Source organism: Grus americana, chromosome 5 (genome assembly GCF_028858705.1).
Source record: "Grus americana isolate bGruAme1 chromosome 5, bGruAme1.mat, whole genome shotgun sequence".
Classification (NCBI taxonomy): domain Eukaryota; kingdom Metazoa; phylum Chordata; class Aves; order Gruiformes; family Gruidae; genus Grus; species Grus americana.
This window is the reverse complement of record NC_072856.1, coordinates 61424308-61443388: the sequence shown is the minus strand read 5'-3', so window position 1 is coordinate 61443388 and position 19081 is coordinate 61424308. Positions and strand designations below refer to the sequence as shown.

Here is a 19081-nt window from a genome sequence, read left to right as displayed (position 1 = left end):
GCAGGAGTCTCCTGTTTGAAGGCCTCTGCAACTGAAGCCCAGAAGAAGAAGGAAGGTGTCCATAAGTAGCTGCTGGGGAGATCCTAAATTCTAGAGTGTGACAGAGCATCTCTTTGTTAGGGGCACACCTTGGGGTTTGAACATAGGGCTTGGCACTTTGATCAGCCACTCAAAGTTGGATTTTCCTTAAACCTGTCAGTTAGACACACTCAGCTCTAGCAGCGTGCCAGCATGGCCAGACCTCCTTGCTTTGTTAAAACAGCTGCTCCCTCACACCCCAGCCTGCTCTTTTGGGAGTCTAGAGTAATGGTCATCCACATATAAGCCCTCAGCGTCAAATCTGTCGGCACTTGGCTATGCTTTGACATCCAAGAGCACTCCGGGGTGGGTCAGAGAAGCTGTGCATGGGAATCCCCCTCAGATCTCCTTCTTCCAAGACTCTGTAGTTCTAACATGAGCCAGCAAGAAAATCTGGTCAGTTAGGTTTCCAAATGAGCCACTCAAGTAACAGGAGCCTCATTTAAATAGCCCCCACTGCCAAGGCTATCAATTAAGCTGTGATAGCTTTAGGAAGGCATTGAGCATGACTGCCTGCTGGTTTCATCTGTGAAGCAGGTGGGTGAAGAAGAGTGTGAATCAGCAGCACAAAAGTCGCCAGTCCTGGGGCTGCTCTCAGCTGTTCACTTTCACTGCCGCTGTGCCAAACCAGCATGTTTTCCTCAGACTTTTGACTCGACGGGCTTTATAGTTTAGCCTCAAATTTATGACGGCGTTTCTGGGGTCCCTGATGGCTCTCCTGGACATGAAGTCATTCCTTTGGCTGCGGGACCTTTTCTAGACGTACTGCTACGTCCCAGGGAGTACATCTGCCCTGCAACAGCCGCTGTCTGATGCTCTCAGGGAGGACTGAGAAACTTTGCCAGGTCCAAAAGTCCCAAAATCATGAGTTATGGCCTCTGAATCATGAGACTGGGGAAAAAAGTCCGCTGGTACGGGGGGAATTTGACATCTGTTTTTCACCTATGAACTTTCCCTATCTACTCTGTGTGACACATATGTAGTTTTACTCAGTTTTAGATGTTTGGAGTAAGATGGTTTTAAACCCTGTGGCAGGAGCTTTCATTTACACATCTCTCTCTTACCTGCCTGGCATTCTTCTCTCCTACACAGTCCCTCACCAGGTAGTGTAACATGGCAATAGGACACCCAATTTATGGAAGGATCACTATTTTAAGCTGGGTCCTATGTCAACCCTGAATTATGACAGTTCACCTCATTGATGCCACAGCTGCTCATGTTACCAAAATAGTACATTTAGTTGTAGATCGGGGGAAGGGGGGAAGTGGATGTGTGGATCTAGCTAAACACCATGCACAGGTATTTAAAATCTCTAGTTGCTGAGAGTTCACATCCATGAACAGTGTATCATGAGACAAATCAAGCACTTTCATCAGAAATGATTGCTGAGTTCCCCTCCCGAAAGGCAGATGATGAATATCTTATCTAACAAATATCTTCTTTATTTTGTAATAAGACTACTTATATCTGCAGTACAGAGTTCAATATTAAGGCTGCAAAACCAATCCCAAGGTCTTGCTGCTTCCTTACAGCAGGTATTTTTAGCCTACAAATGCTCCATAGCTTGTTTTAACCAGCACGAGTCAACAGAGAGATTACCTGCTTCACCGCAGTGCTCTCTGTCCATGCCTCGCAGCTGGGCATTAGTGTAACCACTGACACAGAAGTGCTTGCCTCTAGCAAAAAACCTACCTGAACTTCAGATGACTACACTTGGTAACTAAAACAAAGCATATGCCATGCCTCGGTTCAGCAGAAGGCTGCTCAGAGGTCTTTTTTGTTTCTTAAGAGTCTTCTCCATGGTCGCAGCAGCCAGGAGAGTGTTCAAAAGAAGGTAAAACTCAAACAGAAATCTAGCAAATACAAGAAACTTCCCAGTTTCATCCTTCAGAAATCAAATGGAGATTTCTTTTTTTTTTTACTAGGCATTAAAGCTGCTTCATACAGTTTTTATTTGTCTCTGCACTCAAATCCCATCAGTGGTTTCCTTCTGATCAAGCTAGGATGGAGGCAGACCTTTTAAGATGGAATCGTGCTCAGACTGGATTCCCAGTATAGTCCTGTAGCTTTAAAACATCCTTTTTTCTCTACAGAGCTTTGAAACTACATAGTTTCAAAATTATATATTATTATATTATATTGAAATTTGAAACTTTATAGTCTCAAATCTCACTTTCTTGTGTGTGTCAGTAAAAATGATCGGTCTGCTGGGTAACTAACTGGATCCATTGCTGTTTTTCCTTTGTATGCTGAGACTTGCTTACAGGAATGACTTCATCTACTAATTTGTTTATTACTAATGGGAAAAAAAAAAACCCAACCAAAAAATAAACCAGCTCACTGACTTGCTGGGCTAATGGGTCATAATCTATTTTTATCCACGAAAATACCACAAACATTTTTTCTTACTTTCAAGAACAGCAGAGAAAATAACACACAACAATTTCTTACTTTCTATTAAAGTTAACAGACACAAAAGCTAGTGGCCAGAAAGTTTAATAGTTCATAAAGTTTACAGACAGGTAATGTAGGTTCTGCACGCAAAGGAGAAGCCCAGGTTCAGAAGAGGAGTGACATTGCTGCTGCTGCTGAGTATTGTAGGTGGTATATCTGTCATATCTGGAACTGATGCCTTATGACACTCGATCTGAGTGGTCAGACTGACATCATGTTAGTAACCTTTTGGCACACAGTTACGGTACTACATGCTACTAAGGAAAGCACACAAAACCACTCAGGAGAAACTCATCTGTTTCAGTAAAGGTTGATTCATGCTTTAAAACATGTAGGTTCTGACCTTTTCCAAATACTGGGGGCAGGAAGGAAGGTGCGAAGGGATGGTTTGGTTTTATCTTAACCATTATGAACATGGCACTTTGAAAAATTATTCTTAATATCCACATAAACCCCTCCAAATTTTCAGCTCTAACAATAATCCTTGGCATAAAGGGTGATCAGAAAATTATTAGAAAACGAAAAATACATAATGTGCTCTGCTGATCTAATTGTACTTATGGATTTCACTGTGTCTTTTTTCTCTTCTGTCCCTCTGTATCCCAGCTGAATTAACTCAAAGACTTTCAACCAGTGCTTTGTTCAACTGTTGGGCTTTTTTTTACTTCTTCCTTTCTTCTCTGTGACTGTATCTGCAATTTTATTTTTTACCTTTCCTAGTAGGGCTTATTTTTATCACTTCAACTTCTCTGTTGGAAATTGAAACAGTTTTACATGGGTAGCTCATAGAAAAATAAAACACACAAAAAAAAGCAAAATAAAGCCTTTTTCTTCCCCCCCTTGTTTTCACTTCCCTCTTTACACCTCAGTGTTAGCAAAAACACTTCAGTCTCTTGAGGGAAGACCAGATATTGATGCAACTGGCCTGAACGAGCAGCAGAAGACCCCTGTCAAGTCTCTGCATGTCCCAGGACCCTTTCCTGCTTCATTCAGGGCCAAGATTCCAGTGAAGATCTTAACATTCACTCCGGAGCAATAAGGTCTAGGCTGACAGGCTCACAAAAGTCCACACACTTTTCAGGGCTTAGCAGTTACATTTTCAAGGTAAAAGAACTGAAGAGAGTGGTGTTCACCTCCACGTGACTCCAATGGCCAAGTGCACTGCCTATCCAAAGCCCTCTGCTTAGCACTTGCAGCATCCACAAAGAAGGTGCCCCGGTTGGGTTACTCGGTTGCAAAGACCCCTAAATAGTCAGCAGAGACCAGCAGTGCCTCTGGAGACTGATGGAGGGTGCAGCTCACACTACGGCGGAGCTGCTCTCAGTACAACCCCTACCTGCACCTGCCTCTGGCTGCCTCACTCCTGGCCACGTGCTGCTCACTACCAATTCCGTTGTGCCAGCCCTGGTGCTGCTTTGACCCTAGTGAGCCACTTCAGAAAGGTCAGCTGTTGGACAGAAGACCCAGACAGAAAAAGGGGACAAGTTTTCTGCTGGCTTGCCACTCTGGGCACATTCACTGCAGGGACAGGTGACCCGCTGGTCAGGGACAAGGCAGCGAGAAAAGAGTGACGGCCAGGCTGTTGTTCTGGTGTGGCTGTGATGTGAAACCACATCTTCACAGCATCCCAAGTTCATGATTTCATCTCCAATGAGCTGTGCAGGGCACCTCTGTAGGATAGTTCAATGCTCCCTGGTGCTGGGTAGGAGAGGACAGATGACCATCGGACATGCTCTCCTGCACAACAAAGCAGTGCTTTGGCCCCTGTCCACAAGATGGAAGATCTGATATCTAGACCAGACACCAGTTTGGTATTTGAAATCTTCCACTTTCTAGGAAAGCCTGAGAAAGAGCACCTTTCCATTTCTCCTGGTAAATCCAGGCCACCTGCCACATGGAATGCAAGGTGCACTGGATCAAAGAGAAGGCGAGGAAAGGGCAGTCAATCTCAATCTGGTTTCACAGCCCTGCTTGGCGAGTCTGCAGCAAGACACTTCTGCTGCTTTCTCATCACACTCCAAGAAAATGGGATTTCATGTCCATCATGCCTCTTCCATCCACAAACCTTTTTACTTGGGCATCTTCAGGTGCCCTGCCCTTTTCCAGGGTTTTCTCTCCAAAGGTCTCAATACATTAGAGCATGTAGGCACTCCATTTTAGGAGTAAGAAATGTAATTATGTATTCATCTAACAGCATGAATATAACACAACAACATTAGAGATGCTGGGCCTACCTACCCCAATATTGTGGCTATAACCTAGGCCAAGACCAGATGTCCAAGGAAGAGTGTAAATACAGAGCAGGCACACAGCAGATCTTCCTTAGTGGATAACTCCATCTTCCAGTGATTTGTGCTCAGGCATTCCCTGAGCCAGACGTGATGTCTCTGTCCTGGAAGATGAGATGTTTTTCTATGTCTTGAAGGTGAGAAACATGCACATGCTGCCTGCGGTTTGTTGTATGCAGCAAGTCTCACGGAGCAAGGAGCCTCAGAGTGCTGTTAAATATACATTGAGCTGTTGATGCAAAACATAGCCAGGACCTGATGTAGCACCTCATAATGGTTGGTGAGCCCTAGCAGAACAAGATAGCTCACAGAAAGGTGAGAAAAGCTATTCTGGACAGGCTTTGCTCAACTGAAAGCTACAGGACAGCTAAAAACCCTAATGTGTTGCAACAGCTTGTCTCTCACAAACATGTTCTTGGATATTGCTCATCCTTGGCATCACAGCTACATTTGACCCTTTATAAATGCTTGAAAATTGCTGGATGTGATAAATCTCTCAAGTTCTGCTGTTCTGACCAATGTTTCTATCACTAAAATTGCTCATCACAAATATTAGTGGAAAATGGACACTGAAACAGTGTACATTTTTTTTCAGCTGTGTAATTATTTTTCATTTGAATGAATAGCTGAGATGCAAGTTAGCCTGCACCAGTGTGGGACAACAGCAAAGTGCTCACAGGTAACCAGCCGCCTCTTTAGATAAAGCAGTAGTTATGAATGCTACATTTGAGAGATGTGGGGATACATCCATCACAGCCCAGCCACATAAGAAGACAGAACTGTGAATCTTCTGGGCTGAATCAAGTATCAAACCAGCAAACTCTAAAGGCCTGACAACAGGATGAAAACGTGCATTCAGTTGCAGAGGGGCAATGTCACAGGGAGAAATGTCATTAATTGTCTGCTGAGTGCTGCTTTCTGATCTTCAGTTTAATGAGGAAAACCCTCCACAGGCCTGGAGAGCTGAGCAGAGACAAGTGAAGCTCAGAACTGGGGCTGGATGCAGTGGCCAGGGCCAGAAGACTCTTCCCTGGACAAGGCAGAGAGCCAGCAGAAGGTGAAGGAGGGGAGCAAATGGATGTCCTCCTCTCCTCCTTCCTGATACAGGGCTGAGACATAGAGCATTACCGCCGGGAAGGATCCAGGCTCCTGAGATGACAAGCCAGACCTTCAGGAGAGGCAGTCAGCACATGTTTTTTCTCTACAAGTGTAAATTCACGTCTACGGCTGCACCTTGCCAGTTGAGGCTTTGTGCTTGGCAGCTGACAGTCATTTAAGGGTGATGGTCTCTTCAGCTCAGTCTCAGCCCTGTGGCTTAGGCCACAGGCCACAAGGCAAGAAAAAAAAAGCATGTCCTGTGCAGGCAGCTTAAAAAGTCACAGGCACCTCCATGCTGAGGCTCACTCACGGGTGCTAAGCGCGGGAAGGAGACTTGGAGCAGAGCGCGAAGGGAAGAGGCAAAGGAAAGAGGCAAGAGAAAGAAACATTGGGAACCATGTGTCTACAGAATAACTCTTCCACCACTTCCTTCCTGCAGCATCTCCAGCTGCTTGCTGGTGAGACGTGCGCTTCTGGGGGATGCATGCCTTCACACAAAGAGCAGTGAACAGCAGGCGTAGGCAGTGCAGAAAGGAGAATATCAGACAAATGCAGGGTCAAGAGAAGTATGCAAAGCCCAGGGGGAGGGGAGGAGAGCGCACCTTCAACCAGTCTTGAAGGTTTTTTCGTTAAGGCACAAGACGTAGATGGCCATTGAGTAACCGACATGGTGTGTGACTGTGCTGTCCCTCACTTACAAGCCGTGTTCACCTGCTGTGCTTTACAGGTGTATAGCAGCTCTCACATCAGTCAGGCGTGTCTGAGTCGAGGACAAGCTCTTGTATGCCATGTCCCAGGTGAGGTCTGGGCAGAGAACCACTGCTGACCTTGAAACCAAGCATCCTTTTTTATCCCTTCCACACAGCGGTTTGGTAGGTGGCCCACAGAAGACCCCACCTCATTCACAAAGGGTGGCAGATGCCCAGAGGCAGAAAAAACCTCAAGTCACTACCAGCCCTTATCGTAACCATTGTTTTTCTAAGTTAACAGCAGCTATCAGTATGCTTTCACTGCTAGAAAAGAAGGGAAGTAATTTTACACCCTCTCATGCAGAAACCTCGTGGCAGCCCCGCTGAGTAGGGTGACATCTTCGCCCCGCACAGTAGTGAGGATCCTCTTCTGCAGTCCTTCTTAAGATGGGACATTTGAAACTAAAGGAAACTTCAGATCCCCCTTGAGAGGGCTTGTACCCACCAGACTCCAGATGGTACAACTGCTAGATGTCGAGGGATGTGGCCCTCTAGTAAGACACTTTGGCCCGACCAGCACGGCGACCACTGCCTGCTAGCCCTCATCAATGTGTCAGCACGCAAGCAGAGCATGGATTGCTGCAGGGGGAAGTGGAAGGTAGTCACAGAGCACGGTCGCACCCTCTGGTGTACTTCTACACATACAGCACTTTCTCAGTTCCTCTGTCTGCAGAGGCCCCTTTCAAACGTTCTCACCCCAGGGAACAGCTTACTCTGCTGCTGGTGCCGGGGATGGCAGGTACTATTTGCCTCTGCCCTGTCTGCTGGCTTGCCAGGACATCTGCACTCAGAAGCCGCTGTCATTGAGCAGGCTCTGACTGTGTTGGGGTACTTGCTGGAGATGAACACCTCTCAGCATGGGCCAAGAGATCCTCTCTTGGCATTTATGGCTGTGGCTAGCACCATGCTGCTGTGAGGGTCTTGCAGGCCAAGGCAACCTGTGTCCATTTTCTCATATCATTCTCATCATCTGGTAACTACACTAAGTCAGGGGACCTGATTGCCCTTCAAGCTCTAGGGATCTTGCATGTAGGTGGTCTCTTAGGCATTCAGGGTGGAGCTGCTTGTGCCACCCCAGGGACTGCTCTTTCCCACATGGAGGAGAAGGAATGGCCCCACCAGCTTGTCCACCTGCCCAAAGATGCAGAGTACAACCCCACTGCACTGGGAGCAGACTGCCTCCCCTTGGTCTGCTGGAGGCGGGCCCAAACAAGCAACAAATAAATGTTCCAAGGCTGCTAAAAGCTACCTTCTCCCCTGCATGAACTCAGGGTTAAAGAAATTACTCATGCACAGTGTGGACCAGGAAAGCTTATACCTCTCCTCTGTCTGAAGGGACTCAGTTTCTGTCAACACATCTCCTTGTGGAGTTAGCTAGCTGTTCCCTGGAGCAGGTGTCCACCCTGTAAGAGAATGCTCAAAAGATTAGGCCAGACAAGACCTTGTTTTTATCAAGGATGTTATACAATGGACACCTTCAACTCATAAGTACAGCAAAGTACAATTTTTAAGGGCAAACAACATTATGGTGCATGAACCTCCATATTCCTCTCTTCACTTGGAGATGATTTCTGCAGGGAAATCATCATGTGACTTTGCCAGAAATGCTTCTCCCAGCACTACTTAGCACTAACCAAATGCCAGGTCTGCTTTTGTGTATGGTCATCTTGGAAAGGTGGAAGTTTTTGTAACGACTTGCATTCAAAGAGCATTCATTTTCTTCGCCTTTACTTCTTAAACGTGGCGTGTGTATATTCTTTTCTTTGGAAGAATGCATTAGCTAGATCTCAACCACTATGTTGTAAAACAGTGTGGACGTACACACCAGTGGCCAGATTCCGGCTCCTCCATGCTGGGTAGTCACGGACACAACTACCACCACCCACCATCTGACCGACCATAAATGGTAGCTTCTTTTGGAAGTCTGCCTCTGAAAACTCTACGGTTTGCATTTTTGGTTACTCGGTTTGAAAAAAATGAATTGAAGACTAATGCCCTCACTTTCTTCTGGGAAGTGACTTTAGTATTTGATCAGCAGCTCTGTCTGATTTATGAGGCAGCCTGGTTTAGGTACAGTCCCCAACACCCTGTTGTAGGCATGCTGTAGTTGAGAAATTCTTTGTGAAGAAAGGCACTTTTTCCTGGAAAAAATCAGACTTGACTCCCAGGGGACACTGCAGGAGGTCCTGGAAAACTTGCCTGTCTCAGATGCTTCCCCAAGACAAGCATTCCACTTGTTCCCCTGACGTGTCCTGTTGGCATCTACGGGGCCTTTACTGACACATTTTTAAATTAGGCTAATGCTAACTTTCCACCTTGTCTTCTGATTCTCAGGAAACACCAGCTGGAAGAAGAATAATGGAAAATTATACAAATACCTCCGCTTGCACAGGAATTCCCTACAAAGACAGCAAGATACTTCTGATTGCTGTTTACATCATCGTTTTTGCCATAGGCGTTCCAGCAAATTGCTTAACTTCCCTGCTTACGTTTTTACAAATCCAAAGGCATAAAGTAATTGCCATCTACATTTTCAGTTTATCATTGTGTGAGCTGATGTATTTAAGTACCTTGCCTCTCTGGATTATCTACGTGCAAAATGATCACCACTGGAATATGGGTATACTGGCTTGCAGAATAACAGGATTCATCTTTTTCTGCAACATATACATCAGCATTCTGCTTTTGTGCTGCATTTCTGTGGATCGTTATGTGGCGCTGGTGTATGCTCTGGAGTCAAGGGGGAGAAGAGGACAGAAAAACGCAATCAGAATAGTGTGTTTTCTCTTTGCTGTGGTTGCGATAATCCACACTCCAGTATTTTACATGGAAGGTGATAAAAATCCTAACGAAGAAGATACACGTATAAATAACATGACCTGCTTTGAGACTTTGCCCCTTACCATAGAACTGGCTTCTTTCAGCTTTGCCAGATTCCTGTTTGGATTTGCCATACCTTTCATAATCCTCATTTTCACAAACTACAAAATTTTCCAAAGTACAAAAACAAGCACCAGCTTGACTTATCACCAGAAAGCCAAAGTGAAGTATCTGGCTATCGCCATTATTGTCATTTTCCTGATCTGCTTTTCTCCCTATCATGTGGTACTCCTAATAAGATCTATATACTTCATGTTTCACCAAAATTGCCCATGTCCATTTGAAAGAGATATATATTCGGTTTTTACAGTGTTTTTGTGTTTAGCCACTGCAAACAGCGTTGCTGATCCAATCATCTATGTGCTGGTTAGTGAAAACGTCAGAAAAGATTTTTATAGGAGTCTCAGAAAATGGAGGTGGAACTCATCCAAGCTGAATTCATCCATTAATCATAAGACTGACATCACAGAATTGAAAATTCTGTCAAAAGAATTACAGGAAGGAGGGCTAAGAAAAGAAAACAAAGAAATACCAGATTCATCTGGCATTCAAAAGAACTGTAATAGTGGCAAAGACCAAGAAGGTGGTAGCTAGCGGTTAGCTGCTGACACAAATAAGATGTTCCCGAAACCAGCTGCCAGCTGCAGACTGCAGCACACGAGTATTTACCTGCTGACGTCCATAGGAAATTTTGTCATAGTGTATAGGCCAGGAACTCCTTGAAGACACTACAGGAGTGACACTTCTTATTTCTGTTTGTCTCCTACAATAAAGTTTGCCCACCAATATCATTGGTGAAAATATTGCTTTGCTCAGGACATGTGGAATAGACTAAGTCATTTACTTTGACTCAAACTGAAATCTTAAAAGCTTGGTTTTTGGACTGGCTCTTTTTCTCATGTGAATTCAGAATCAGTTTTATCTTCTGAGAGGGACAAAAAAAAAATCCCTGCTGAGGAGAGCAATGTAGGGCCCATTCTTATGGCTGAAATTTTTACTTCTTGAGGAGGTACATGTTCAGATTCTCATACACATACTCTGTTGATAACGTTTGCAGTTAACCAGTGGAAAATATTAAAAATGAAGAAGTCTTTCAACAACAGCTTTGAAAATGTTCCTAATACTTCAGTATGCAGCTTTATCTACCTTGCACATTCTGGGGAGAATTAAAGAGCAAAACAGTGCCCTGATAACACAGACCAACAGTACTTCTACTGTGTTCATCAAGATCCTGCACTGTGCTGAAATTCTTAAAAGGTACAATTCTAATGCTTGATATTTTACAATTAGTAGATTTGAATTATTTTGTAGTTAAATTTGGAATGCACTGAAGTATATAAAAAAATCATACATTTCCGAGTGGTGTCATGCACTGGTTTTATGCCATCTCCGAATGTTTGTGGAACTTGTGTTTCGTTTCTAATGAAGCTAACACCTCCCTTTTGGTATTGATCCAACTTTCAGTGTTCATGAGACTGTCCAAGTGTTAAGTGCCTTATTGACAAGGGCGGGCTGGCAGCATGGAGAACGGAGTCCCTTCTCCCCATAGATGGGAACTCCCTTGGACACGCTGGTGGTGCACACACGAGACTATGCTGGGCCAGACTTCGTTGTTGCTGCTGCCACTTTCACTATGAATAAATTATTGATGGTAGTATCCTGTGCCTTGAAACCAGAAATTAAAAAATGATACAAATCTAGCAAGATTTATCTAAATGGCTTCTTCATATTTTTATGTGATCAAAGTAAAACAGACAAAGAGCATTAATCATCTGGATGCTTATTTGAGTATGAGTTTGTAGTGTTCCACAACATCATTCTGCTTCACCTGTAATGTTGTATTTCTGTAATATTTTTAAATTGTCATTAATGTTGACAGTTCTGAATTGAACCAACATTAGCCAATGTTAATGTAAATACTTGATAATGTTTTAATTTTTTTGTAGGCATTTCTGTACATTATGCTTTATTCTTACACACTTTTGCAAAGAAACATTGTGCCAAAATGGCATTTCCTTAAGTTTTTGTATTTATGACATATTTGATTTTGTATTTTTTGATGACTCCTCTGGCATCTACCTATGAAAGGCTTATGTCCTCAAAAGTAGTTCACATAATACTGAATTGAACAGGAGAAAAATGTGAAATTCTGTTGTGATGCTAATTAGCAGACTGTGTTTTTCTATTTTCATTTGCATCCCAGAGGATCAAACTCTCTAAGGTACAGAGGAGAGATCTGCAAAGTGCTGAATATCTGTAACTTTGCTGAAAATCAAACTTTCCATTACTAAAAAAAAACCCCAACCAAAACAAACGCTGCAGACATCGTTTGTAACAGGCCAGTCAGCCAGGGCATTGGCGATTAATCTCTGAAGACGCATACGCAAACTGCCCCAACCTCAGGATTTTCATAGTCCAAATGTAAAACTCTGATGCATAATAGCAGTGAGTTTAGAAGAAACCAAAGATACAGACTTCTGAAATAGATGTAAATTAGATATTCACCTCGATTCTGAAATCTCTCTGACGTTTTTCCTCTGATAAAACGTGAGTGTTTTTGGAGCAACCAATATTTGAGCCCAGCGCTGCAGGTGCAAGGGACAGGGATTAGCAGGGTCTGATGCAACATCTGTAATTCTTTTGCCTTGCCTAATTTACATGCTGTTCTAAATTACTGCTTCATTATGCATCCTCTTTTAATGAAAATCCTTGAAGCTTTTTTGTTCAGATGCACTCTGAAATAAAAGCTTTAAGGGTGACAAGGCTCTGTACATCCTGATCCAACATTGAAGATGACCTAGATGATCTCCAGAGGTGCATTCCGAACTAAAATATTCTGTGACAGGGATTAGGGGCCAGGTACCAAGCTATGTATTCACATGGGAAAACTGCAAATCCTGACTTCTTTGGATAAATGGAAAAGCAGCTTGACATCTGAGTGAGGACATCAAGAAATGATGTTTCCACGTTGTTAAACAATCCCATCAGATAAGCCGTTTCTCATGTGATAAATTGAAGCACGCGATCTGTTTTGTCACACAGATACTGACTGCACCATACAGTCAAAGGAAGGGTCTCAACACTGGGACACTTACTAGAGACGCAGCAAAGGACACTACTCAGGTCAGAGCAGATCTGAAGGATGGATTGATTGTGTGGATCTTCCCATCCCGTCCTCCTGCAGGGAGAGTACCAGTGAGCCTGCAGGGACTGCTTCGTGCTGTGAAGAAAGGTTCACCTACTACATCACATCTACAGTTCTCAGCCCAGCTATCTGGATCTGTCCCCCGATTTCCTCAACTCAATTTAAGCTATAAGATGACTTGGAGAGAGTACAGAACCAAGCCTAGGCCATGCTTCCCAACTTGATCTCTAGACAGCCAGATCTCCACATGTATGGTTCAGAATGGGTAAGTTGCTCACCAGTGTAATGGGGGCGAGATTCAAAAATTTCACTCTCTTTTGTATTCAGCGTTTACTCAGGTATAACTTCCATAATTTGATTTAAAGAAGAGTGGGCTACTGAATAAATAAAACATGATTTTATTTTTACATGTGTCTCAGACGTTCATAATGTACCTGGGAGATAAGTGGATCACTGATTATTTTAAGTATGACTGTGAAGCATGAAGTGAATAATTTCTGGCTATGAACTAGAGCTGGCCAAACTAGTTTTTGCAGACAATATATCTGATTTGTTTGTTTATTCATCAATTTTAAGTTATTTCTAAAGACTGCATTTTTTTAGTAATAGTGTGGGGTAACTCACTTATAAAACTTTATTCCTGTCTAAGAAATGCTTTCATGTTCAGTATTAAATTTTGCTTCAAGACAATAGTTACACGAAACAGGCAAAACCAGACACGAATGAACTCAGACTCTCTAGGCATGACAAAGCTGGTGACCCTGTAGCTGATCTGATTTAGTCCCTGCTATCATGTACAACCCAATGTTGAATTTCTGTTGGGTAGTAAGTGATGAAACCTAACTCAGAACCAGGCTTTCAAAAATGTCTGCATTTGTGGAAATAGCTTTTCTTCGTGAGCATACTGTCATCCTACAGGTCACGCTGTGGGATAGGTCTTTTAGGAAACATCCTCTATAGTGAAATGACGCCAACGTTGCCTCACAGGTTGGAATACCTGTCTTATTGTCAAACCGGCACAAACTACAGGTAGCAAATAAGGGGGGGGGGGATTGCATCAAAGAGATTAAATAACTTTTTTAACCTCTTTGGTGTGCAGGGAACCACACGGGTTGGCAGCATCCCCAAAGCTGGATCTCCTTGCATGTCTTCTGCATCTAGTATCTAGAGACGAGGATGTGATACCTACTAGTCCTCTCCATCCCCTCTAGTCCCTCCTGGGGTGGTTTGCATCCCACTGCATTCCCTATATCCCCTGCACAATGAACCTTTGCACAGGAGAGGGCGCTTCTCATACTCTATTTGCACGAGGGATGCCGCATGGCCTCACAATGCAATCTTCAAGTGAAAGCTATGTGAACCATAAAAAGAGAATCTATTATCCCAAATTAGACTAATAATAATATCCTGGTAATAGATGTTAGTTGCTGCCATCAAGAACAATTGGTAAGAAAGAGTAAGACTCTAAACTCATTATGTCTCATCACTGTAATGCAGATCACTGATAACTTTGAGTTTTACTCTCTTATTCCATCCTGTAAGAAATGGTCAGAGATAACAAAGCAAAAATCAGCCTTGCAGACAGATGGAAAGTCTGCTGAGGAGAGATGATAAGCTATGTGGTAAGAATTTCACAGGACATCACATGAATATCATCTACACAAGTAACCTCAAAGTAAGCCTTCTCTGGACACCAGGAAATGATCCGTCCTTGTGGCAGCCTCAGTCTGTAAAAGGGTCCATACACTTCAGCCCGCAATCACAGAGCATCCCCTGTACATTCAAAGGTCTCTCTTGAAATATTTTCTTGAGGGAGGTGAAGAATCAAAGAGAAGAAAGATACGGTGGGAAAAGGGAGTTGTACGAAATACAAAGTCCTGAAAAGCCCCGTAAACCTAAAGTTGCAGATGTTCTGAACAAGTATGCAAATACCTGTGTGTTCAGAAAGCTACTTAGAAATGCATCAGTCTGTATCACAGTTCCCCATCTGTAAAATGGGACATTTCTTCCCTTGAGCATTGTCTGTCTGTCTGCTTCATTTAAAATACAAGCCCTCGCAGGAGATAACTAGAAAGAGCAAGCAGGTGTGTCGTACACATATTCAGCGCTTACTGCAATGGGGCAGTGAACTGCATGGAGGTGACTATAAGGTACTAAAGCACAAATTTTGATGAGCTAGCACTTTCAGGGTCAGCTTCAAAGCACTTTATTTGCTTCTATTTATCCTGGCGCATCAGAAAGGAAAAAAAAAAAAAAGAGGCAGACTTTCATTTTAACTGTGGGTCTCCTCCTGGTAACATGGGAACTAGACCCTTGGGGACTTCACTGGGATATTTTGGTGTTTGGAGGTGTTTTGTTGCTTCCGCAAGAGTAATACCAATCCACAGAGTTGACTTCCAGAGTGGGAACACTCAGGGCCAAGCGCTCACAAGGCTCACAGTACCTCTCCGGGTACAGGACTGAAAACAATCAGTAACACTAATAGCATTTGTTGTTGCAGCTTCTGTACACAGTAGGCCACCAGTAATAACCTTTAAAATCCCCAGTGCTTGAGACCTATCCATGTGGATGCTGCCCCTCAAGCTCTTCCCTTTCTGGCACAATTTTTGTGGGTTGGGAAGTACTTTCCTAGCATCAGATTTCTGGAATGGGTCTCTGACAGTGTAAGCCTGATATGCTTGAGGCAACAGCGCTATTACTTACCCATTTGATTAATTCAGGGTTGGTTCTTGCCTGTCTTAAATATACTCAGGAAGACTGGGCTCACACTACCCACTACAGGTAGTTTTTATTATCGTATGTTTGACATTTATAAGTGACTTGACAATATGTTGGGTAAAGGACATTTGATAAGGTATTAAAGAAATTCTTCTATTTTTCCATTTAGCTGCATGTACAGTTCCTGTCTACCTCTAATTCTTTTGTTATAAACTTTTCTAAAATAAGGCTTATGAAAATGGACAGTCCATAGCTCTCAGTGGAACGGGGCACTTAACTGCACCACTTGCAGTAAGAGCTGTGTCCCAAAGATAACAAACGCACGAGGCTCAAACGAAACTCGGGACTGGATGCAGCAATGTGCAAAGGGAAGAAAAAAGTACATTAAATAACAAGGGAACTCAGGACTATGACTGACTTCTTGCTTTCTTGACTGTTACTGCAGGAATGGCCCATCAACAAAAGGCAGGAGATTCTAGCCAGGCCGAGTACGAATCTGCAATTTCTGTCAGAAACAAGGAAAAGGGGGTGAATGTGGATCTTCCTTTGTACACTGGGGTGTGAAGGAGATACAGACAGACAGTGAGGTAGAAATTATTTTAAATATTTGTCTTTTTGTTTTCTTAGCACTGTTTCAGATACTAGAACCATTTCTTAGTCAAATGCCAAGATGAGAAACACCACTGTACAATGGAAAATCCCAGAAAATATTTTTTTTTTCCTCTGGAAATACTGAAAACCATTACAAACAAATCAATGCGAAGTTAAACCAAAGCAGTGAAAGCAGCCCTCCTCCCCTGAAGGCTGTGGAAAATTGAATGTGAACCTGAATTTGATTCACTGGCCTATAATTTCAGATCATAATGACTTCAATCCTCCAGAATTTGGAGAAATTTGGGGTTTTTAATGTAGAAATGTAGCTTGGATGTATTATTCCACGATGTAAAGCAATATTAATGTATAATCCTGACTTGTCCATGCTTCAGTATCATATGTCTAATTGACTAGCATGAAGAAAAGCTTTTATGAAAGCAACACATCACTCAAATATTCAACATATAAGTCAACTATGGCTTGTGAATCTACTACTTCTGTTCCCAACCATGTAGCAGAAGTTCTGTTTCAGAAATGACAGAGGTTAAGTCCCCTTTCCTACACTTCCGCTTTTATTTGGATAAATTTCTTTGTGTTTTCCAGTGTAACTCAAGCCCTTGATCCCTTTTAAGACACGGGATGTTTTTCCAGGAGTTGAATATGGTCACAAGAGGGCACCAGACTCTAGCCTATTTCCTCTGCTGGCCATGGTGGACTTCACAGTGGAAGAAAAAAAAAAATTACTCTCTCTTATATCTCTTAAGTTCGCAGCCTGTAATCATAAAGACTTCGTGCTGCTAGGTAAAACAGTCCATACAGATGAGTGTGTGTATGTGTGCTCATGTTAACCATACTGTATTTACAGCTGTTGAGGCAGACACAAGATCGGGTTGTAATGTTTATCCAGTTATGGCAGAAATACGCAACCTTTTTCAAATGGTGGCTACAAACAGGCAGAAAAACAAGAAACAAAAAAACCCCCAAGAACTGAAAACAAGCAAGACAAATCACGAGGAGAAACAGAGAGAGTCAATTCCCTTGCATCACACAATAAAAAATGGAGGATGATGGAACTTGCCAGGATCCATCCGTGATTCCCTGGAGAGGCTGTAAGTGGCAGGAGGCAAACATACCATCTAAGGCTTTCAGCTGAGCCAGCCCCTGCGGTATCTAAACACCCAGCAAATTCTAAGCAACTGTTTCAGGAGCCTCACTCTGCCTCAGCAAACCTCTCCACATCCTCCTGCACCTCTGCTCACTGCAGCTCCAGTGACTTTATCCCAAGTCTATTGGCATTTGGTGCTGTTAGTCAGATTAAGTAAGGGAAATTAAAGATTTATTATTCTGTTAACATTAGACATGTTGAAATGATTGCTGGGAAACCACTGGCTACTGACAGAGCACCAGGAGACAGGAGTTAACATTCCTTTATTGTTACAAAAGTCAAAGCTGTCATTCCCATCAAGGCACAGGACCGGAGCAGAGAACAAGAGTAGCTCACAGCCTGCTATCTGTGTTCATACTCATGCTTCTAATTAGGTTAACCCTTTAACCAGATAAGGCAGACAAGCAGTAACAATCATTCTCTTAGGAAAAAATAGGGTAAAAAAATACATTTTTAAAATGCCTTTTCATGCCCTTACCTACTTCTTATGCTCATTTTTGGATACGGTCCCTAAACTATAATTGCTATGTTCCTACTATAATTTATTACATTTTTTTTTTCTTATAGACTGTGCAATTCAGATAAGTCACCATCAAATCAACATCAGCAAAAAACTGTGGATACAGGACATTTTCCAGTTTAACCTATCAATTCACCAGACTCTAAAACAAAATTTGGAAACAATCCAAACACTCCAACAAGCCACCACAGCCTTCAACTACTCTTCTAAAGAGCACAGAGAGTCAATTTAACTTGCAGATAAAGCGTTAACTTCTATACCACCATATATCTCTTACGAACACTTCACTTTATTCTCCGTGTTATTAATGATGGGTCTATGGAAAATCATGTTTCACTAATGTTGTCAACGGGTTGTTACTAAGTCTCAACCGCTAGAATCAAGTTCTTGCGTAAGAAACTCAGTGTCCTTATTTTTCTACTTTTTTCCCCTGTTTTTCATGGTCCAAATGCTTAACAACTTGTGGTGGGTTGACCCTGGCTGGGGGCCAGGTGCCCACCAGAGCCGCTCTATCACTCCCCTCATTCACCAAACAGGGGAGAAAAGGTGTAATGAAACGCTTGTGGGTCGAGATAAGGACAGGGAGAGATCACTCACTAATTATCATCACGAGCAAAACAGACTGAACTTAGAGAGGGAATTCATCTAATTTATTACCAGGCAAAACAGAGTAGAGGAATGAGAAATAAAATCAACTCTTAAAACACCTCCCCCCACCCCTCCCATCTTCCCGGGCTCAACTTCACTCCCGGCTTCAACCTTCCCCCCCTCAGCGGCACAGGGGGACGGGGAGTGGGGGTTACGGTCAGTTCATCACACGGTGTTTCTGCTGCTTCTTCATCCTCAGGGGAAGGACTCCTCTCATCGTTCCCCTGCTCCAGCATGGAGTCCCTCTCACAGGGTGCAGACCTTCAGGAGCAAACTGCTCCAGCGTGGGGTCCCCCACGGGGTCACAAGTCCTGCCAGCAAACCTGCCCTGGCGTGGGCTCCCCTCTTCACGGGTCCACCGGTCTGGCCTGGAACTTGCTCCAGCGTGGGCTTCCCACGGGCCACAGCCTCCTTCAGGTGCCTCCACCTGCTCCGGCGTGGGGTCCTCCATGGGCTGCAGGTGGAATCTCTACACCCCCTCATCCTTCCTCCGTGGGCTGCAGGGGGACAGCCTGCTTCACCATGGCCTTCACCACGGGCTGCAGGGGGATCTCTGCTCCGGCGCCTGGAGCTCCTCCTCCCCCTCCATCTGCACTGACCTTGGTGTCTGCAGAGTTTCTTACATCTTCTCACTCCTCTCTCCGGTTGCAAAAGCTCGCTCTCTCTAAGTGTTTTTCTTCTTCTTAAATATGTTATCACAGAGGCGCTGATTGGCTCGGCCTTGGCCAGCGGCGGGCCCGTCTT

At 43.6% G+C, this 19081-nt stretch overlaps 1 protein-coding gene across 4 annotated transcripts in view; it reads left to right on the top strand.

Moving 5' to 3' along the window:
* The window catches only part of GPR132 (G protein-coupled receptor 132), a 34564-nt gene extending 23936 nt beyond the window's left edge, over window positions 1-10628 (top strand). For 2 of the 4 annotated variants that reach the window (XM_054828326.1, XM_054828327.1), the window contains exon 2: window positions 9002-10628. In XM_054828326.1, the coding sequence (XP_054684301.1) occupies window positions 9026-10141 (1116 nt within the window). In that variant the 5' untranslated portion in view covers window positions 9002-9025 and the 3' untranslated portion in view covers window positions 10142-10628. Of the gene's footprint in view, window positions 1-5820; window positions 5878-5920; window positions 6377-9001 lie in introns of those variants that run through there. The other 2 variants (XM_054828329.1, XM_054828328.1) reach the window with 2 other exon arrangements.
* Window positions 10629-19081: the final 8453 nt, after the last annotated feature.